Source organism: Ascaphus truei, chromosome 3 (genome assembly GCF_040206685.1).
Source record: "Ascaphus truei isolate aAscTru1 chromosome 3, aAscTru1.hap1, whole genome shotgun sequence".
Taxonomy (NCBI): domain Eukaryota; kingdom Metazoa; phylum Chordata; class Amphibia; order Anura; family Ascaphidae; genus Ascaphus; species Ascaphus truei.
Genome location: NC_134485.1, coordinates 206,769,904 through 206,792,982, shown reverse-complemented (window position 1 = coordinate 206,792,982; position 23,079 = coordinate 206,769,904). Strand labels below are relative to the sequence as shown.

The 23,079-nt window shown below is 43.5% G+C and overlaps 1 protein-coding gene across 3 annotated transcripts in view; it reads right to left on the bottom strand.

Annotated features, from left to right (window-relative positions):
• The window catches only part of CASTOR2 (cytosolic arginine sensor for mTORC1 subunit 2), a 256,646-nt gene that overhangs the window by 153,542 nt on the left and 80,025 nt on the right, over window positions 1-23,079 (bottom strand). Inside the window, exon 1 of one of the 3 annotated variants that reach the window (XM_075589963.1) lies at window positions 3,105-3,124. The exons of the other annotated variants lie outside the window; for them this stretch is intronic. Coding sequence (XP_075446078.1) covers window positions 3,105-3,109 — 5 coding nt within the window. The 5' untranslated portion in view covers window positions 3,110-3,124. Of the gene's footprint in view, window positions 1-3,104; window positions 3,125-23,079 lie in introns of those variants that run through there. 3 annotated transcript variants of the gene reach the window in all.

The following is a 23,079-nucleotide window of genomic DNA, read 5'->3' as shown; positions in this document are numbered from 1 at the left end:
GGCGGTAAGGTGCAACATTTGTACGTTGGATTGTTGATTAAGCAGCCAAGGAAAATGAACTGACATTTCTTTAACTCTGTAAACCAAGATCTTCTTGACCTCTCTGAGGTGATTAGTATGGCTTTTATGCCCTCAGCTTTGATATTCTGCGATGTCCTCAGAATTAGAGGAATTGCTGGGAAGACAGATCAACAGGAACTGCCACTTTCTGGCGAGAGCATCAACTGCTGAGGCCTGGTAGTCCCTGTGTCTGGAGAAGAAGAGATGGTATTTGTTGTTGCGATGAGGCCTATTGCTGTTTGACCCCATCTGTGAACAATGTGTTACAAAATTTACGGATTTAAAGTCCACTCTTCTGGGTCTATAATATTTCTGTTTAAAAAGTCAGCTTGAAAATTCTGGTGACCTGCTATGTGAATCACTGTGATGGCTGGAATATTGAGCTCTGACCATCTGAACATTTTTTGCGAATTCTCATGCAGCTTGAATGCTCCTTCTGACTCCCTGATTGTTTATGTAGGAAACCGCTATGATATTGTTGGAGTGTATAGATGCAAGACCTAACGTTGTGCTGCCACAGTCACAGCACCGAAGGATTGACGCTGTGGAGGATCCCACAGCGCATTCAAGGTAGATATTGTCCCCCGTGACACAGAACTTTGCGGTTTAATCTGTGGTGCTGGGGACTAAGTCTTGCTACATCTGTATCTTGATCGGATGACCCGGCAAACAATAGGGAAATGCCAAAAGTGCTTTGAAGATCGCACTTATCTCCAGAATGTTGCTTGAAAAGTACTGCTTCGGTTGTCAAAAATCCTTGGACAAACACTTCTTGTCAGCTTGCTCTCCACCCGGAAGAGTTTGCATAAATTGTTGTGAGAATCCAATCTACCAGCCCCAGTGACTGACCCTTTGTTAAATTGCCTTCTGATCGCCACCATGCCAGTGACCGCTGAATTTCCAGTGGAAGTGGGATTTTCTGGGCTAGATCTTGATGGTTCGTGTTTCACCTGGACAGGAGGTAGGCTTGAAGTTTTCTTAGAAACTGTACCCTGGGCTCTATTCCACCTATCTACACCACCATCTTTCCCAGGAGTGACATGCTGTATACTACTGCAACAGATGTTGTAGGCATGTTATTCGCCTGGACAGATGCCCTATATGATGCCTCTTTTCTAGGGGTAAGTACATCTTCGCTGTTGCCATATTGAATGAGTCTGCTTTTTTAAAAATGTTATCAACCATGTTGAGATATGTGAATGACAGATGTTGCATGTCTCTTAGCTCTTTTCTCTGGAATTAGTCCCCATCAAAATATCGTCCAGATACGGAATTCAAAATATTCATTTCTGTCTGATGTGGGCGAAAAGGGCAGCGAGTATTTTCGTAAAATACATGGGGAGCTGTTGCAAGGCCAAAAGGGAAGGGTTGTGAATTGGTAGTGCTCATTGATAACGCTGAACCAGAGAAACTTTTGGTGTGTGCGAAAAGAATGGGTACATGTAGGTACGCATCTTTGAGGTCCACGGCTACCAATAAATCTTCCGGGCATAAGGTACTTATCATTGACCTGACAGATTCCATCTTGAAATGTGTCATCTTGATAAATTTGTTCAGTCCCTTGAGGTCGAGTACTGGACGAAAGGAGCGTTCTTGTTTCTGTATCAAATAGGATAGAGTAGAACCCTAGACATTCTTGGTTCTTGGGTACTTTTATGATCACCTGTTGCTCCAGAAGTCATCAAACACTGATGAAGCACCTGTCATTTTTGGGTATGGGTGACCGAATTAATCTTGAATGTGTTTTTTTTGTGGAAACCATGGCGTAGTCATTCTTGATGACTTGCAGTACCTAGCGATTTGTAGCTCATTGAAACCACATCTCCTTGAATCACTTTAGCCTGCCCCCTACCTCTATCGTGTCGATAGCTCAGATCGACACGATCTCAGAAAGTGGCATGTTGCTGAAGATCTAGATCTAGAAAATACACTGTAATGTATATTAGGTCATATAGTGTAATAGGGATTACTAGAGCCTTTATGGGTTAACTGTGTGGGCTCACACAGAGTAACATCCCTTCCCTGGTGATTCAGATTCTATCAGTTAGAGTGACATTATGCTAGGCTATAAATAGAAGGGGTAAGCTTCTGGAAGTCAGATCTGAGGAGGAGTTGAAGAGGGATCTCAATTTGAATAGTTAATTAAGCCCCGATGAATAAGGATAGGTTCCCCATCTCCATTATTGTTTTCAGTTAGGGAAAGTACCCAGTTTATCTAGAATCCAACCACTATGTTCTGTCATTACTCCCAAGATATATCGAGATACAGACCATGCCCAGAGGGGGCTCCATCAGCTGCAGCCTCTAGGCATAGATGGACCAGCCCCAACAGAGGGTCCATCGCTGGCTCTCAGTCAGAAGGCCACACACTGGCAGGCAGCCCTGAAATGAGGAGGCTGATCACAGAGGGTCTAGTACTAGGCACGTCAAGGGCTCCCGTGGATATGGAGCGCTGCAGAACAAAGGGACGCAATAAGTAGCCCAGTAAATATAAAGCTTCAGCACCTTCCAAGAGGCCCGAGATGGGGGCACTAAGGGAAGCAGAGCAAACAGCATAGGCCAAGGACACTCAATTGGCGATACAAGATGCCTCATGTATATTAAATGGGAGACTGTGCCTACGAGATCATAAAGCTCCTGTTTGAATGAATAAAGTTCCTGGCGCCCATCATTGCTTCCCAAGCCCAATCTGTGCCATGAATAAGGTCATGCATTCTGAGCAGCCCCAACACAGACTGATGTAAACTCCCTAAGAGCCGGGCAGGGAGGGTTACATAATATCTCTTCATTTCACCCGCTCACATTTCATATATATCATGTATAGTGATATTTAAAGCATCTGCCATGTGACAAATATATAAATGCATTTGATAATCCCTCTCTCTAATGCTACATGGCCAAACTGACATTGTTTGTAACAATACTCAAAAGTGATGGTTCGATTACCCAAAAAATAAGAATGAGGTTTTAAGGACCAAAGATGTGAAAATGTCAAAATTCTATATTTGCTTTAATAAATCAGTTTAGTATTAGATAATACTTACTCCATTTCTGCCACACTTTTTTCGGCCTTTTTAATCCATTAAGCGCCTTGGGTTGCTTTATCAACTATTTAGGAAGCTACACCACGTCCTCTTCTGACATAGGCGGTCATATTGCGTGCCCTGGGAAGCAAGATGTTTGCCGATAGGTCACAGGAGAATGGATCGATCGGCATCTTAGATAATTGGATTTCCGTAAAGGCATGGAACTGCTGCATCTATTAAAGCAGCAGTTCACGCTGCTTCCCCCTCCCCATTTTTTTGCCCTTTAATATGTGCATCAATACAATTCACACAATGTTAAGTAATTATCCAAGTTGCCGATCGATCAGTTCTCCTGTGATCTATCAGCACAGATTCAGCTCGAAGGTTCACTAAATAGCTGGCAGTGCAGCAGAAGAGGACCAAAAGGTGCAAAGTTCTGTGGGGAAGATCATGTGACCAGGCAGTCACTATATATAATTGGGGCACTGCTAGAGAGTGGGCAAGGCTCAAAAAGGGGTGTGCCAGAGCCTGTTTCAGAAGAGAATGGAGCTGTGACTTGGTAAATGGTTGCTATAGAATCAAAAATGCGTTGTTACATTAGAATACATTAAAAATGTAATTCAGAGTTGTTTTGTCTTTTTAAAAAGCTACAAGTATTTTCTCATAGTACAGAACTGATTTATTTTAAAAAAAAAGTGTATGATGTTGGATAAAAATGTAGGATATTGTTGATCTGCAGCTTTAAAACAAAAAATTGGTCAAGAGGAAATACCCCTTTAAGTCTTTATTTGGTGAATGTTTTTAACATGAAAGGAAATGCAATTAAAAACATTTCCATGTATATTTAAATTCACATAATACTGCAATTCTTACAAAAAAACATCTTCTGTGCAATACATTATTCTCAGTTATATGCAATTGTCCATCACACATTGATATATATGATCTATAACTTGCGAGAAACATGCAACATTCCTCATTAAGCTCTGCAAAACTAAAAATATTATCTCTCCGATACACAAAGAATTTATCGACTCCACAGTCTTAAGATTTACATATTACATTCATTTCTGTATTATGAAAGGGAGACTACAAGAGAGCTCCCATAAATATTACATGGCAATAAATGTTGCATAATATCAACAAACCCAACAAAGACTTATTTCTCTTGTACTGTTGGGGCCATCAATAGGATATAATTGCAGCGCTGACTGTGTTTGCTTTCGTAATAAACTGAGATCACAGAAAGTAATAAAGTCACACTGTGCATGAACTAGAACACATCACAGTACAGACATTTCACATTCTGAACGGGAGTCTGCTTTGCATATCTAGCCAAAGAAGGTGCTTGTTTTGCCTCCTCACTAGGACCTGGCTGTCAGCTTCCCTGAATTCCTGTGTTCTAGAAATAAAAGTGTATCACAATAAAAACTATGATATGGAACAGGGCTCTTCAACTAGTTTCCCAAAGGGACCAGATCAGAAAACAGTAGTAGAGGGGCCATCATCTTATTGCAGCCTCTTTTTAGATGCAATTTAAAGACTTCAAAATTATTAATTCAAAAATGTTCAAGCATTTATAACATCTGTACTGTATATATTTAAATGTATGTATCTTAACTTATAAGTGAGTAGTCGTGTGAAAAACTGCACTTCGCTGCCTAAGGCCGAGTCTATGGTCCCTGCTGGCGTGCTGAGGTGCGCGGGTGCTTTCCCTGGCCTTGCGGTTGCTTACCGCACGCGCTGTCAGCAGCCGTCAGGGGGTGGGCCGGGGGCGGGCGCGTCACTGGCCGGGGGCGGGCGCGTCACTGGCCGGGGGTGGCCTGTCTCGCCGGCAAGCGGGGGAATTTAAAATTCCCCTAAGACCTGCGCTTCCGCATGCGCGCGGAAGCGCAGGTGAGCCCCTACTAAAGCCGCTCTAATTGCGGCTGTAGGGGCTCAGTGCTGAGCGGGAGCGCGCCTCTGCGCGCTTCCGCCAGCAAGCGCCAAACATGTCCAAGGCCTAACCAACAAGTATGAGCAGAAAGTCCAAGAGCCACAACCAGGCCCTTTGCAGCCGGCCAGTTGAAGAGCCGTGATATGGAATGTGTAAAGGTGGGAATGTCAGCTCACTTTACCAGAAGAAAGAGATGCATCTTACTTGGAAAACGTAGGAGCACTATAGCATCAGCGCATTATTACTTTTTGTAGAGTTTATCAAATGGCTACAACAGAGAAGGACCATTAGAAGAATGTGATAGAAGGCTACATGAAACGCTCGACTGCCTATAAATGAGTCCTTCTCAATGTGCTCTGCGAGATAAAGGTTTCCTGTTTTTTTTTAAGATCAGTACGTTGCAAATCTTATGGGTTGTAATCAAATACTGCTTGCAGCCAACCTCTTATATTATAAAACAGGGGTTAACTATTCTCATGCTAGCCATACGATTGGTTCGCTTTTACAGCATGTAAACTTAAATCTCTTCTCTCACTCCAAATATATATTTTTGCATTTTTGCATACCACAAGTTTTAAATGAAGAATTGGAAGGTAGCAGAGATTGGGCGTCTCTTGCAATGTTTCTTTCACTTTAAAACTAAAAATCTTTTCCCCCCCCCCATGCTTATTTTTTTTTATTTGGTAGAGCTTTCTTCCCAATACAAATCCCATTGACATTTCAAATGCGTTCAATGATTACTTTGTGGGGTGTGCTACTAACTTATTAGTGAAACGCAACCCAAACCACAAACATGAACCTCATTCTGAGAGTACCCTTTAGCCCCACCCTCTCCCAACACTGTTCACAATTTTCCATTTGTCCCAGTATCCGAAGTGGAGATTACACAAGTATGTATGTATGTATGTCTTTATTTATATAGCGCCATTAATGTACATAGCGCTTCACAGTAGTAATACATACGGTAATCAAATAAATAACAGATAATATAAATAACAGATCATGGGAATAAGTGCTTTAGACATAATGTTACTTTTAAGGAAGATGAGTCCCTGCCCCAAGGAGCTTACAGTCTAATTGGAGGTAGGGAGAACGTACAGAGACAGTAGGAGGGAGTTCTGGTAAGTGCGTCTGCAGGGGGCCAAGCTTTATGTATCATGTGTTCAGAATATCCACAGTGCTATGCATATGCTTCTTTAAGCAAGTGTGTCTTAAGGTGGGTCTTAAAGGTGGATAGAGAGGGTGCAAGTCGGTTACTGAGGGGAAGGGCATTCCAGAGGTGTGGGGAAGTCAGTGAAAAAGGTTTAAGGCGGGAGAGGGCTTTAGATAAAAAGGGGGTAGAAAGAAGACATCCTTGAGAAGAACGCAAGAGTCTGGATGGTGCATAACGAGAAATTAGGGCTGAGATGTAAGGAGGGGCAGAAGAGTGTAAAGCTTTAAAAATGAGGAGAAGAATGGAGTGTGAGATGCAAGATTTGATCGGAAGCCAGGAGAGGGATTTCATGAGGGGAGATGCTGAGACAGATCTAGGAAGCGTTTAGGATATGTAGGGGATACAGGTGAGAGGCAGGAAGGCCGGACCGCAGGAGGTTACAGTAATCAAGACGGGAGAGAATGAGGGCCTGAGTCAGAGTTTTAGCAGTCGAGCAACAGAGGAAAGGGCGTATCTTTGTTATATTGCGGAGGAAAAAGCGACAAGTTGTAGAAATGCTTTGAATGTGTGGGGCGAATGTGAGAGAGGAGTCGAGTGTGACCCCTAGGCAGCGTGCTTGGGCTACTGGGTGAATGATTGTAGTTCCAACAGTAATGTGGAAGCAGGTAGTAGGGCCAGGTTTGGGAGGAAGTATCAGGAGCTCTGTTTTAGCCATGTTGAGTTTAAGGCGACAGAGGGCCATCCAGGATGATATAGCAGAGAGACATTCAGAAACGTTGGTTTGTACAGCAGGTGTAAGGTCGGGTGTTGAAAAGTATATTTGTGTGTCGTCAGCATAGAGGTGATAATTAAACCCAAAAGATGTTATTAGGTCACCTAGAGAGAGTGTGTACGGAGAAAAGAGAAGAGGTCCCAGGACAGAGCCCTGGGGTACCCCCACAGAGAGATCAATAGAGGAGGAGGTGTTAGCAGAAGAGACACTGAAAGTACGATGGGAGAGGTAGGATGAGATCCAGGATAGAGCTTTGTTCCGAATATCAAGAGTATGGAGAATGGGAAGGAGAAGAGGGTGGTCCACGGTGTCAAATGCTGCAGAGAGGTCGAGTAATATGAGCAGAGTGTAATGACCTCTGTCTTTGGCAGCATGGAGGTCGTCAGTTATTTTAGTGAGGGCTGTTTCCGTGGAGTGAGCAGTGAGGAAGCCAGATTGTAGAGGGTCTAGGAGAGAATAGGTGTTGAGAAAATGGAGCAAGCGAAAGAATACAAGACGTTCAAGGAGTTTAGAGCAAAAGGCAGGAGGGAGACAGGTCGATAGTTAGAAAGACAGTTAGGGTCAAGCTTGCTGTTTTTGAGTAATGGTATGACTGTTGCATGTTTGAAGGAGGATGGAAAGTTTCCAGAGCAGAGGGAGGAGTTAAAAATGTGTGTGAGCGTAAGGATTATAGAAGGAGCAAGAGGTTTTAGAAGATGGGAGGGAATGGGGTCAAGAGGGCAAGTGGTAGAGGGAGAAGAGGCGATCAACAGCGACACATCCTCCTCTGAGACAGTGGAAAAAGAGTCAAGGAAGGCAGGAGGAGAGTTAGGAAGAGGTGTAGGATGGGAGGAAGAAACAGAGGGGATGTTCTGACGTATGGATTCCACCTTTTCCTTAAAATAGTCAGCAAAGTCCTGAGCGGAGATGGAGGAAGGAGAGGCAGCTTAGGGTGGTTTGAGTAGAGTATCAAAGACAGAACAGTCGGCGTGGGTTAGACTTGTGCATGTTGATTAGTGAAGAAAAGTAGGCTTGTTTAGCTTGCGAGAGGGCAGAGTTGAAACAGGATAGCATAAATTTGTAGTGAAGGAAGTCTGCGAGAGTATGAGATTTCCTCCAGAGGCGTTCAGAGGAACGAGTGGAGGAACGCAGCTTTAAAACAAAAAATTGGTCAAGAGGAAATACCCCTTTAAGTCTTTATTTGGTGAATGTTTTTAACATGAAAGGAAATGCAATTAAAAACATTTCCATGTATATTTAAATTCACATAATACTGCAATTCTTACAAAAAAAATCTTCTGTGCAATACATTATTCTCAGTTATATGCAATTGTCCATCACACATTGATATACTGCCAGTTGTCCCAATCTTCAAAAGTGGGGACAAAAACACTGTCTCAAACTACAGGCCAATCTCTCTTCTCTCAATACTATCCAAAGTCATGGAAAAATGTGTCCACTCCCAATTAAGCGATTACTAAACCAAGACAAATTTCCTTAGCCAATTCCAATCTGGCTTTTGCCCCAAACACTTCACGGTAACTACCCTGCTAAAAGTTTGCAATGATATCCAGTGTGGAATGGATGTGGAACAACTCACTGGTGCAATATTCCTAGGCTTTTGATACTGTTGATAATGTTATCTTGCTTAAACTCCAGTGATCTGGAATAGGGAAGCATGTTTTAAATTGGTTTCATTCCTACCTATCAGGTAGACCCCAACATGTGTCTATCTCAGCTCTAACGCCAACCCCTTGGATATCACCTGCAGTGTCCCGCAAGGCTCTGTTCTGGGGCCCCTACTCTTCTCGGTGTTCATCAAAGATCCTCCTACAGCTTGTAAGGGAGCTTCAATACACATGTATGCAGATGACACAATCTTATATGCACACAGCCATAGCCTCTCCGACCTTGAACACACACTTCAGCCTAACTTTTTGAGACTTGAAAATTGTATTTCCCAAAATAAACTGTTTTTAAACACTGACAAGACTGTAACAATGGTATTTGGGACCAAGGCTAAATTTATAAAACTTCCAATGACTGAGCTCCAGATCAGAACCAACGCTAAAACCATCCTAACTCCTGTTACTAGTTTTAAATATTTGGGCACAATCTATCAGAATCTCTCACAGCCGCCACCAGTCTAAATTCTTTCAAAAGTAAAGCCGTCTAACATTTTCATTTAGTCTGTAATTGTTACATACGCCTATAATATATATTATCTCTAACTGTGCATGCAATATCTTGTATATCATGTATATCATGTATATGATGTATACCCCGTTTACTTATTTAACTATGTATTTGTAACCATGTATTATTTGTCATCTTAACTCTATGCCCAGGACATACTTGAAAATGAGAGGTAACTCAATGTATTACTTCCTTGTAACACATTTTATAAATAAATATGGTACAGTAGGGGGATGTTTGTTTTCACCTCTAGTTTTTCTTTGCTCACTGATTTTTTTTGTCTTCAACTGCATGTTGTAGCCCTATAAAATGATCCCATAACTTAAATGAATATGGCTGTAAAGCCTCTCACTTAGGGGCTTATTTAATCAGCCCAGAAGTGGCAAATCTCATTAACTTTAAATATTGAGTAAGACCCTCAGTGACATTAGAAGAACAAAAAGAATATTATCTGGGAAGATTAAGATTATACATTTTCTGATAAGATCTTATGTAGTTTGTATGAAAAATAGTTCAGTGCTGCCTGGTGGTGTGGAGAAAGTTAGAATAAACAGCCAAAGTTGCCATGTGAACATTCTATTGCAGGAATATTATAAAATAAAAATGACAATAAAAAAAAAACTGCTACGAAAATGTAAAAATAAATGTGGCGATCTGCATCAACCCTTTGGGAGCACCATGATGTAGCTAACAGATCAGCAGGTTTGGCACGCTGTGAGCCCCATGATATAATAGCTATGTCACTGACTTATTGCACGCCAGCTGGGGGAGATTTCGAATGCAAGAGAATGAAAGAGGAGACTTGTTCACTTCCGTTCAAGTCAACAGTGACGCTGTGGCACCTTGGCCCATCTGACATTCAAACGACCTTGATATGGAGCTCACTTTCAAGGAAGGTCAAAAAGGAAGGGGGTGGGGGGGAACTGCATCACTAACATCTTCAGCACACAGAATGGTCATGCAAACTTTAAGTCATGTGATCAGCAAACATGACATTGAAGGCTCCATTCTACCATCCCACATGTAGACTTTCAGTAATAGGCTAAGCGAGGGTCCATGCTTCAATCATACATTTCTGAAGTTATGCACAGCACAAAGGCAAATCTCCTGGACATTGTCTGCAGGCTTTGTTCCTACAGCAACACACAGGCTTAGTCACTACTTTTTCATGCTGCCGATGACCTGTGGCTGTGGATTAACTGTGTTTTGCCCTGCAAAATCAGCAAGTTAGGCAAGGGAGGCTGCCAAGTAAGCAAAGGAGCTTTACCGTGGAAAGGCTCTGAGAACAAAGGAAATCTTATTAACAGAGTTACAGGAAAATCTTAGCATGAAAGTCCCACGTAGCCACGTTATTGTGCTTATTTCTACCATTTTCATCTTTATCTCATAAATCCTTCCTCTTATATTCTGGTAGTTACTGGTGTTGTTACTGGTGTTTCAGCTCCTTTAAGGTAGCTCCATATGGCTGCCAAATGCCATTACGGTTTACACCAGGACGGCTGGATTAAATGCCCAGTTGAAACGCCGGTTACTACATAGACAAGTGGTAAACATCCACTTCTGGAGGGATTGCTGCTTTAACCCTTTGGGTGCCTATGGACATAAATACTATGGGTGTGGCGCCATAATGCAGTACCTGTGTTATAATCTAGTTGCTCCTCAGCAGTGATTGCTTCGGAGAAGGGGTCACGTTATCGCAACTGCCAGAAAGGGTTAAAAATATATCTTGTTTTAAATCAAATCAAGGGAAATCTTGGTCAATGGTTAGGCATGATATTCTAACCCCAATATATATTGCGAATTGAGACTATACCTTAAAATGCTTGTTGGGCAAATGACATCCAAATGTTCAAGGGAAAATACCACTTAGCATGTACGCAATTCTTAAGAGATCTCACGTACTGCATCAGAAATGTACGTTTTTAGAAGTTCTGTAAGATGAAACTACAGATATTCTCGTATTTAAAACTCGAGTACTTTAATACAGATGCAGTGACAATTTCCTAAGAATAGAGAGTAGATTCAGTTCTGCGGATGGCTGCACTTTGCTATTAAAAATTATTGTAAACACAAAATATTTATTTATTTATATATATATTTATATAGGGAACCATGTTTAAAATGATTTTTTTTTTTCCCCAAACGTTTTTATTAGGCATAATCATCTTTACAGACATTGGTTTTACATTATCAGTGTTGGCCTAATACAGTTGTATTTTCCTTGTTCATGTGGGGGGAGAGAGAAAGAAAGGAAAGATCCCCTATGGCCAAGTTATGGTCCCTGGGGTGTGGAAAAAGAAAGAGAAGAGGGGAGAGGAGGGGGGGGGGGGGAAGAGAGAGGGAGTCATTCCACCCTCTCCTCGTCCGGCCGGGTCCCGGCATCCATCCTTCACGGCCTTACTGTGGTTCAGATCCGTCTGGGGTTGTATCCTGATTTGGTTCGGATTAATGGGTTAACCAGGTTTCCCAGATTTTATAGAAACCTTCAGTTGAGCGTTTCAAGAAGGCAGTGAGTTTTTCCATACTCACAACATCGTTAACTCTTTTTTTCACTAGCTGTTTGGTGGGGGGCGCTATCTTCTTCCAAGAGTATGCGACTTAACACCTTGCTGCTGTTAGAATAAAGGAGATAAATTTCCATACTGGGCGATCGATGTCCTCTATCGGTCTGCCCAGTAGGAAGGTCAGTGGATCTATAGGAATTGTGAGGCCTGTGACCTCTTTTATTAAATCTTGTACCGTAAGCCAGTATTTCTGAATTTCTGGACATGACCACCAGATATGGGCCATGTCCCCTCTATGTCCACAGCCTCTCCAGCATAGATCTGAGGCCAGCGGGTAGATTTGTTTTAACCTCACTGGGGCAGGGGGGGGAAACGGAACGGGGGGGCAATCAGAACGGGGGGGGGGACCTGAGCAGGGGGGAATCGGAATGGGAAAGGGGGACCGGAGCAGGGGGGGAATCGGAACGGGGAGACCGGAGCTGGGGGGGGGGGGAATCAGAACGGGGGGACCAGAGCAGGGGAAAGATTTTGGAACGGGGGGATCGGAGCAGGGGGGGGATCAGAGCAGGAGGACAAGGGGAAAGCGAGAGTGGCATGGAGCAGTAGTCACCTGACTTGCTCCATGCAGGAAAGGGCGGGCCTCGCTATGCAAGCCCAGATAGATCTTGCGAGGGCCAAAAAAAAACAAAAAACCTGGCAGCGTGCCAACACGCGCCAGCCAATCAGGAGACAAGGGAGTTTTTTTTTTTTGCAGAGACGCGCGCGCTTCCTTGCACATCGTGAGCCCGCTAAATCCTGTCACGCCAGTGCCCTCTGTCCCCCGCTGTTGGCGGCCCTGGATCCAGGGCTGTTGGCGGCCCTTGCCCCCTCCTGCGGACGCCCATGATCTCTAGGTCCCTGTCCTCTAGCGGGCCGCAGAGCGATGTGAACAGTTCCGCAAGATAGGGACGAAGCTGGCCAGGTAAGACCGTCTCCGGTACATTTCTTATGTGCAGATTCTGGCGCCGGTCCCTATTTTCTTTGTCTTCCTGCCCGTCTTTGAGACGGGAGATCTCCTCTCCTAGCCGGATGATTTCTTCATCGGGTGCTGTTTGTCTTGCCAGGGACTCCTCCAGTCCACCTTCCAGAGTTGTTGTCCTCTCTGTTAGGCCAGACATCTCCTGTTTAATCTCCGCTACTGCTGCTTTGATTTCTGCCTGCCGGGATGTTTGGAGCTTGACATGCATGGTAGAGAATAGGCTCTCCAGGTAGGATCGGGTGATCGGTTCCTCTATCTCCATTTCAGGAGTTTCATGGGCTTTCGTACCCTTATTTAGAGCTGCTTGCGGCTTTTGTGAACGTCGTGGTCCGCCGCCCTCTTGGTTTGCTGGGCTCTTCTGTGTCGGGGTGAAGAACTGTGACACCGCCGGTGCTGCGGGCTTCTTTGTGTGTTTGGACATGCTCCGGTCTCTCCACGTAATGGGGGTATGTTTTTGAGCCGTGAATTTCGGGTTTGGGAGCGTTATTTATTAAGTTTTAGCCGGTGGGTCCGCGGAGCTCCTCTCCTACACCCCCATATTCCTGATGACATCATCGGAAACCCATCGTTTCAAATGGTTTTTGAAGCAAAAAGTGGCTCTGTGTGCTCATTTGCATGTCATTTCCCAGAATCCCTTGCTGCAGTGGAAGTGCTGGGTGATAATGGTGAAAGGCGGGGTTGCAGACCTGCCTAAGACATGCAAATGAGCATACATTAACATTTCCACGAACTGGGCGGGAGGGAAAAAGAACTAGGGACAGGGAAAGGAGAACCCTCGCTACAGCTAGAGATACGTAATAGTGGTGGTGCTACAATCAGGGGTGGGGTAGATAATGAACAACAAGAAACAGAACCCCCAAGGAGAGCACTCATACACTGTGAGTCACAGGTACAGATGAAAGTGTAGTGTATGCTGGGTGGAATAATGAAATAGTTAAAACACTTTATTAGGAGTAGTTACTCAAATAAAATAGAACGCTGTGGAGTCAGGGTAGTGACTCAGTGAGAGCCAATATGACAACGAATGACAAAACTGGTCGGATGCACAAAATGGTAGCCAAGTAACTACCCCTTACTCGGAAGGAGGTACAGGTAGGTATGTTGGCTAGGATATTAGCAGGTGTCTGAATAGCTACTGAAAGAACCTGCAGTCGGTCCGGTCACTAGGGCGTACTAGTATAATTGTTGTAAACCCCACCCAAATAGAGTGGCTGACCTGTGATGGTGGGCTCTATATAACGTAGGTGTGCACTTCTAAAGTCTGGAGTGCAGTTCAGTCTGGGTATGACTGAACTCCAATCCCAGTGTGACCAATAGAGAAGTAGACTTGTTAATCAAACTGCTAGCGTGGCATACAATGTCTGCTATACACAAGTATGGTTAAGTGCTGACCTCACTATATAGCGCCCTGAAATAACGAAGTATTAGTAGAGGCAGGTGAGTAGGATCACAGGCTAATATCACAGTGCACAAGTAGTGCCTGTTTAAACATGGCGTCCCAAGTGATGGACGCTACAGAGTGCAACCGATCATGCAATATGCCCCTGGTATCACACTTAATAGCGGTGCACCATCAGGCTGTTACAAGGTCCCTGCATGATCAAACAATAGGACCAGTAGGTACTTATAAAATTAAAATCAATATCCTGCATAATGCATATACATAGCTCCAAATGGAGAGCTACTGGGAGCGGAGGTGCTCCGATCGCGAGCACTGGTACCGCCCCTTGGACGTGATGACGTCATATGCCGACGTACGTTTCGCTGGGCTTTGTCAAGGCCTACGTCGGCATATAATGCACGAGGGTCACATGAACCATAATACATTTCTCGCATGTGGTACATCAGTGAATATCTTTGAAACCATTGTAAAGGAACATATTTATTGTAGGTTACAGAGCAATGTCATCCTGTGCCCTTTGTATTGCTCAGGTTTTTTTTTTAATGCTTACCCTGATGCACACATGGGGGATCCCTGAGCAGAAACACTTGTTTCAGAAGATACTTACCAGTAAAAGGGCATTTCAGTTCCCACCAGTGTCAACAAAATGGCGGTCCAAAGCTCCCACGTAACGCCACTTTTACTGGTAAGGATCTCAGCAACTTGGGCTCTGGCAACCCAAAAAACAACATAGTTGGGGGAATGGCTGCTTTAATCTCTAGTGTCTGAGGTTACCATGCTAAGTGGAGACTGAATGGGAAGACATCCATTTTAACCTCCAGGACACTGCTCATATCTCCTCAACAAAGCGTCAGATGTTAAAAATAAAAGATATCCACCTGAAAGGGCAAGATGATATCTTTTAAACGTTAAAACGATATATAAGGACGGGGGGTGGAGTGATTGCTGCTTCAATAAAGTGTCTAAAAAGAAATAACCCTCTAGGATATTTTTTGTCTCCAAACGGGGACACTATTTATATGATGTAAAATTCCTAGTTGGTTTAACAATTATTATGTTTGACTCAGATTTACTGGTAATACATGGCCATGAAGACATCTCTGGCACTGAAGGTGTTACATTTATCAACTGAGTGGCCACTGAATTTATATAAAATAATGTTACTATAATGTAATGCAATTTCATAATTTTTCCATGCTAACACCCACATATATATTATAATGTGTTTTCTTGAAACCTTCAGCCAGATCCCAGATACAGCACGGTGACAGAACTCCGAATTATACAGTGACCAGAGCTTCTCCCTTGTCCACTATGATGTAAACATCTAAGTGTAGACATTTTCACCACCGCAGAGCTTACATACTGTATTGTAGCTCTGTTGATATTACGCCTGCACAAGGGCAAATTTGATTAACTGTTTTTAATGTTATATATTTGAAACTAACACAGCGATAAAACTGTGCATCTCCTGTCTCCATCAGCCTCTCTCTATCTTCCCACCCTGTGCCCTCCTCCTTTCCATCGCAGCACTTGTGTCTGCCCCCATTCCCTACTGGGGAATACTCCTCCATGTCTGCCCCGAGCACCCCTGCTCCTGGCACAAGTTGTGCGAAACAAACACTGCAATCATTGGAAATGCGGGGTCAGGGTACATCCAGACGGGTGGATCCTACAGCAACTCCATAACATACAACGTATGGAATAAACGCACATTTTACACCCAAAAGATAATTGTACTGTATATACAGGCGGTTCTCGGTTATCTAACGGAATCCGTTGTGGAAGTATTGTTGGACAGTAAAACCGTTGTAAAGTGAGTCCCATGTTAATCAGTGGCGGTGAGCGTTGGATAACGCATTCAGGCATCGAAAAATGGCTCATAGGGTTGCATTGTAAAGTGTTGGATATGTCATCCGTTGTAAAGTGAAACGTTGGATAGCGAGGACTATCAGTTCACACAATTCCTCTGTGATGAAAATATTTATTAGATCTATTTTACAAAAGGAGTCAAGTATATTACAAATCCCCCATCTGATATAATTAGTTCTCCAGTGTGTCCTCTCACACTGGCAGAAATAAGGAACAGTTGGTATTCACGAGATAGATAACCCCAAAAATAGATGCGGTTGGAGGTTATGGGAACGGTGATATCCACTGTTTTACATAGCGAGATGAGAATGCCAATACTTTTGGAAAAGTTAGATCTGAACCTGACTTGGATGGCCCCACCAGTATTGCAGTGCTCTTGTATTTTAGAACAGTGGTGCGCAAACTGGGGGGTACACCCCCCTTGAGGGGGCGCAAGATTATTTAGGGGGGGCCCAGGCGGCATGTGGCGAAACCTGGTGTGCGTGGGCCGGCAGACACTGTGCGCGGGAGGTCGAAAAAGCTGTGGACGGGCGGCGAAGAAGATGTGCACAGGCAAGCAGCCGAAGATGTGCGCGGGCGGCCGAACAGGTTCGTGCAGGTTGCGGCCACGTGATGGTGTGTGTGCGCACACGCAGGGGCTTCAGAAGTACGGGGAGGAGAACGCCCCAGCGCTGTGATGTCAAACGCCCCTCCTTCCGGTGTCTGCCCTGCAATAGCGCTGTGGTCCTGCTCTCCTCCGCTGGCAACCTGCTTCGCTGCGATCCTCTGCAAGTGAGAGGGTAGGCTGCCACTATATCAATCATACTATGAATGCACAGAATAATTTAAAAAAAGTGAAAACACAACATTGAAAATGGAAAAAAATGAATAAATAATACTGTAGATAGGTGTTTGGATGACACTGGGGACAGCAAGCCAAAGAGCAGGGAGAATAAAAAGGCAAATGGGAGAAGGGAAAAAGGGAGGGGAAGGAAAAAAAAAAAACAAGGGGAGGGGGGAAGAGAGGGAAGGGAGGGAGCAAAGAGGTGGATGAATGCCCCCCCAAAAGGATTGCCTTTGTGCACATACGCTCTCCCATGCTTGGCGCAACAAACGTGACTTTGAAGCGCGCTCAGCAGCAGTCAATGCACACGCGAGCACACACACACAGCCAGACACACAGAAATAGCCCCGATCTATGCCCCCACTCGTGCTAGCAAAATTATGCAGGACACCCTGTGCTCACGCTTGGAGAGTTGGTGATGTCACCGCTCTCAGCGACAGCGTGGACGCAGCCTAATTTTGCAAGCACAAGCTGTTGAAATATGTAAGTATTTAGACATATTTGCATTTACATTGTATACCATTTAATAAAAGTTTTTTTTCCCCATGTGATTTTGATTACATCAGGCAGGGGGGGCCCCGAGAAATTTCATGAATGAAAAGGGGGGCTCGGCATAAAAAGTTTGCTCACCCCTGTTTTAGAACATGCTCCCTCAATGAGAGCAGAAAATATTCTAAATTCTAAACACAATCCAATACTCCTACTGCCTCCGGTCTTCAAGCCAAAAATATACTTTTTCACAACAGAGATCTGCGGCATGATTCAAAGTGGTTGAAGGGCTCATCTCACACAAATCAAAACTACTTCGGAAGAACTTCGTTTTGGAAAACAGGAGCACTTATTTCAAATGCATGGCCGTAGGGTGCCTAATTAAAACCACAGGCCACAGAGCAGTCAGGTTTCCAGGGTAACCACTATGCAAATCTTTCACGCTCAAATGTACAACAACCATACATCCTCAAAAACCATGCATATTTTTGATATTCATATACAAATTCCATTTGTGGCAGCAAGTCACTTCATGTACAGTGCTTAAAATCGACTGGTGTAATTAACAATTTAGTTTAGACAGTAAACTGTCCTAAACTAGAATAGCTTGCTAGAACAAAGATGCATTTAACATGTTTTTGTCTAAAGTAAGACAGTTAGCCAAAGTTTGCAGGGTGTTTTAAAAAAACAGTTCTGTAGGGCCAATTGGATCATGCAGTGTTTTTGTTTGTGTGATATCATGTTATACTCTTGGCAAAATAGAGCAATTGCTTTTGGAGACGAGGGTGTAACAGTTCTTGGGGTCAGAAGGAGCAATTCTATCCATAAACTGGTCATTTTCATCTTGAAAATTGTAATGTAAACACAACGAATCTTAAACCTTTCATAAAACCAATCAATCAATCATGCTGAGGCATGAAATTAATCAGAACATTATAAGGGTTGATTTGTGTGCGTCATATCCATTTTATTAGGAGCAAAGTTTGGTTTAAGAAAAATTTAGAATTTTGGGCACTTTCTAGATACTCCTGAACCATATCACTGAAATCATGGTCATACCCCCGATATAATAATACCAGTCAAATGGCTGAAGTGTGAATTCCCCCATAACAGGGCATATTAATGAAGATATATTAACGGTAAATATATTAATTCAAACTGCCAATTTGTCGTGGCCAGAGAGGCACCATGATGTAGTGGCTACGGGCGTAGGTGAGATCTAAACGGAACAGGAGAGTCAGTCCTATTATTCTCAACAGAGACATCACGATCATGTGATCTGCTATGTACAGGAGGGGCTATAGCTAAAAGTGCAGGCTAAACTAGTGGATCCAAAAACAAACTACTTCAGTGTAATTGGCTTCCTTATGAAATTCCTCCCCCCCCCCATCCCTCTTAATTAAACAGTTTTACTTAGTTACGATAAAAAATGAATATGTATAATGTTTTGGTCGGGAAAACTGGATTCAAGCATATCATGTTACTGTATATTGATGGGTCCATAATTACTTTGCAAACAACAGACGAAGGAAAGCTAACAATTTACCCAGCATGGGATAACACCCTCCAAAGCGTTTGCTTACAATGTTCTACTTCTTTAAAAAGTCAAATCAGTTACAGATGTAGTCGATGTTATTGCAACCCGTGGCACGCTCCTGCGGCTGAAATAGCGCAATAACCCCGTCCCCTTCTCGCACACGGCGGATCTCACACAATTGCAGCTTCTGCCACCGGTGCGTTGTGCATGTGCCACGAGTTGCAATAATGTTCCCTCTATCTGTACATTAAACCTGCGCAAAATACAACGGTCCTGAATTCACTTTCATCCTAGGTAAGGGCTGTACCGTTAACCAATTCTATCATTAAGATATACTGACATTTTGTTTTCAAAACCACGTCTGAAATCTAGACATCAAAAACAGCACCATCGGGAAATATAAATGCAGGTGCCACCTGTAAGCATTCGTACCTGAGCCGTGTGAAGAGAGAATGTAACTGGGCTCATTGCAGATCAAGTGATCAGTGTCAGGATAAAATTATACAATGAAAAGTACCAATTACACCAGTTATAAAAACATAGGCTAATCAGTCGTTATCAATTCAGATGTTCAGTGATTTGTGATCAATCATTTCACAGATTTAGTAATCAGAGAAGGATGATACAGAAATAATGGTGACCAGTAATCAATAATTGTGAAAATACTGTTATCAGGGTGAGGTTACTAAGCAGGGAAATATTTGGCATTGCGACTAGTTACTTCAGTACAGTACTATTTAACAATATAATGTATCATATCAATTTGGATAGTGCAGAATAAATGCATTCTTCAGTATTAGGTGATACCTATTTTATTTGGACTAACAATTTATGTCATAGGACAAGCTTTGGAGAGTTCTCCCTTCCTCAGGTCAGCAATACTGGTTTACAAAGGTCTATGGCTAAAAGAGAGGGTTGTAAAGCAGAAAAAAACAGAGCTTTAGATAAGGTGGGGTGACAAAGGGATGTTTGAAGAAATTGGAAGGGTAATAAAACGGTGACAAGTAACAGCATGGAGGGGGAGGGGATGCTGCGGGGTTGGGGGGGGAAGTTGTGGATAAGGCTGCGTCCCCGCTAACGCTGAGCTCGCGGCGCTTGGCGAGGTGACTTGCCTCGGGCACACATGCGCAGGCTCACACACTCAGCGCTTAGGTAAAAAAAAATGTTAAACTTTCCCGCTCGCCCAACTATTTGGCAATGCCGCCCCCTTCCCCAAGCGCGCGAGCAGACGCAGGACACCCGCCACACATGCTTTGAGCGCCAGCGCGCTCAGCGCTAGCGGGGACTCAGCCTAAGAACATTGGGAGAGAGGCAAGCAGGATAATTTCAAACAATTGTGATAGTGTCTGCGAAACCCCATATCCGCATTAAGTCTTCTTGTTTTAGTGTCAAAGAGTCATGTTCAAATGTTTTCCGTTCTTGGGTGCGTTTAAACATGCCATTGAGGATTTTGATTTTTCAATCATTTATGGAATGATCTGGCTGTGAGAAATTATGTTCCACAGGTGAGCCGTATCTTCCTTCTTCGTGATGGAGTATAGAGTGTCTGTGCATATTCATTCTGCCTTGAAGTTTTCGGCTGGTTTCCCCAATGTAGCAACCTTTCTTCACATTTGTTGTATTGAATCATATATACCATGTTCCTGGATGTGCAGCAGTATGATCCTTTAACATTGAGTTGTAACATGGTTGTGACTGGCTGTGGGATCTTGGCATATATGTTTGCAGAGTTTGCAATGTGTTTTGTTGCACGGTTTTGTGCCATTATCAGTGTCTTTAAGTTCATTATGAAGTTTTCTGTTGACTAATTTCTGTTTGAGGTTTGGTGGTTGCCGGAACACATAGCCATAGATTCCTTTGTAAATCAGTATTGCTGACCTGAAGGAGAGGAAAACTCTCGAAAGCTTGTCCTATGACAAATTGTTAGTCCAAATAAAATAGGCATCACCTAATACTAAAGAACTCATTTATTCTGCATTATCGCAACTGGACTAACACGGCTATTTCCCTCTGAGGAAGGCAAGTCACACAACTGGGAGCCTGAGATTGGGGTCTTCCCATGTGCTCTTCCCTCCGGGGGAGAGCGAGTGTGGACCATACCTCTGCCTCCGCTAGGGAAGTGGGGAAGAGCTAGGACGGCTGGGGGTGCCCTTGGCCTGTAGTGACGGTCCAGGGACCATCTTCAGTGATGGCTGACCTGATGGACTGTATCCGGCAGAAGACTGCTGTGTAACTGTTACTGCAGAGTGTAGTAATAAACCCATTCCTGTTTTGCAATATACCTCCTGCCTGGTGCGTGACCTTACTGGGGGGGAGAGGTAATAAGTTCTACCGTGGAAGATCACCTTCAGTTCCTGGAGTCCATGGCAGATGGAGGCGCTGCACTGCTAAGGAGATATGTGGGGTATGAACCCCAGAAGCCTGTTCCTGTGTCCCCACTACCATCGACGGACGACTCAGCCCACCTGTTGCCAGCAGGTATATGCACCAATCAAGACTGAGTCCATACCAGCTACCTAGGTGCATGACTAGCCTACACAAGCGCTATGCATGCGCACACGGATAATAAACAAGGACACGGGTTGCCCTGGTTACTAGAGACGCTCTCAGCCGCCAGCATAGCCATCAGCTGCTTCCCCGCTCTCCACAGACGCAGCAGTGACGTCAGCTCAAATCAAGACTGAGGCTCCAGCAGCTGTGCAGTTTCGCGGGCTTTTCAATTAGTGACGACATTTTATTGTGTTTAGGTGGTGGGCATATATAGGTGTGTGGTTGTTACTGCGTTTTGAGCACTCCCTAGGAAACATGGTCTGCCTAGTAAGGAGTCTTTACCTATACTCTATCTATGCATCTAAGCACCTACTCTTACTCTATATGTGAGTGCCATCTGCCAACATTAAGTATATATGTATATATATATATATATATATATATATATATGACAGAGAGCGCACGCCCCATAGTGTGATCCTGTACATTTAATATAGGGAATGGTGGAGGGATTAAAAACGCTTACAAAGTGGAAAACAAGCAATTTGTGACAAAAAGATCACCACCGATGCAGGAACCGTCCCGTGACGTGTTAGCAGTCCAACCGGAATCTTTAGCCAATGCACCCGACAGCATCCGTCCTTTGCACGATCAATTGAAATCCTCCACACAGTGTGGCATTGGAGTTGGCCTCAATACAGCTCCTACACGCACCGGCCGTAAAGCGTGCATGCAACGTAATGACGTAGTGTCATGATGTACGTCCCTGACGTGTTTCGTCACAACAGTGTAACTTTATCAAGGTGCATTGGCTAAAGATTCCGGTTGGACTGCTAACACGTCACGGGACGGTTCCTGCATCTGTGGTAATCTTTTTGTCACAAATTGCTTGTTTTTCACTTATACTTTGTAAGCGTTTTTAATTCCTCCACCATTCCCTTCCCTGTATTAAATGTACAGAATCACACTATGGGGCGTGCGCTCTCTGTCTTCTTTTTGTATCTATAGATTCTGCTTTGGAAGTGGTTATTCCATCTGAGAGCTGCCGTGGACTCTTGGATTCTGTACAATTTCCTGCAATACCCATCAGGACTCATTCTGGGGTTTGGACATTTACACTTGGACTGTTTATTATTTTTTATTAATATTTTTTATTATTATTTGTATGTCTATATATTAGAGTGTATATTTTAGTTTGTCAATATTAATTTAACATTTAATACTCATAGGATTGTTTTGTATCTTGAAATTTAGCACTTTGAAAGGGTTTATTATTTTTCACTGGTCTATGAGTGGCGCTACTTTATTCACTTTTTTCTTGATATTATATATATATATATATATATATATATATATATATATATATATATATATATATATACAGGCATACCCCGCTTTAAGGACACTCACTTTAAGTACACTCGCGAGTAAGTACATTTCGCTCAATAGGCAAATGGCAGCTCACGCATGCGCCTATCAGCACGTCCTGAACAGCATTGTGGCTCCCTACCTGTACCGAAGCTGTGAGCAAGCGAGGAGACTATAGAGCCTGTTACACATGCGTTATTTACATCAGTTATGCACGTATATAACGATTGCAGTACAGTACATTAATCAATAAGTGGGAAAAAGGGAGTGCTTCACTTTAAGTACATTTTCACTTTACATCCCATTGCGTACGTTAATGCGGGGTATGCCTGTGTATATATATGTGTGTGTGTGTGTGTGTGTGTGTGTGTGTGTGTGTGTGTGTGTGTGTGTGTGTGTGTGTGTGTGTGTGTGTGTGTGTGTGTGTGTGTGTATATATATATATACACACACA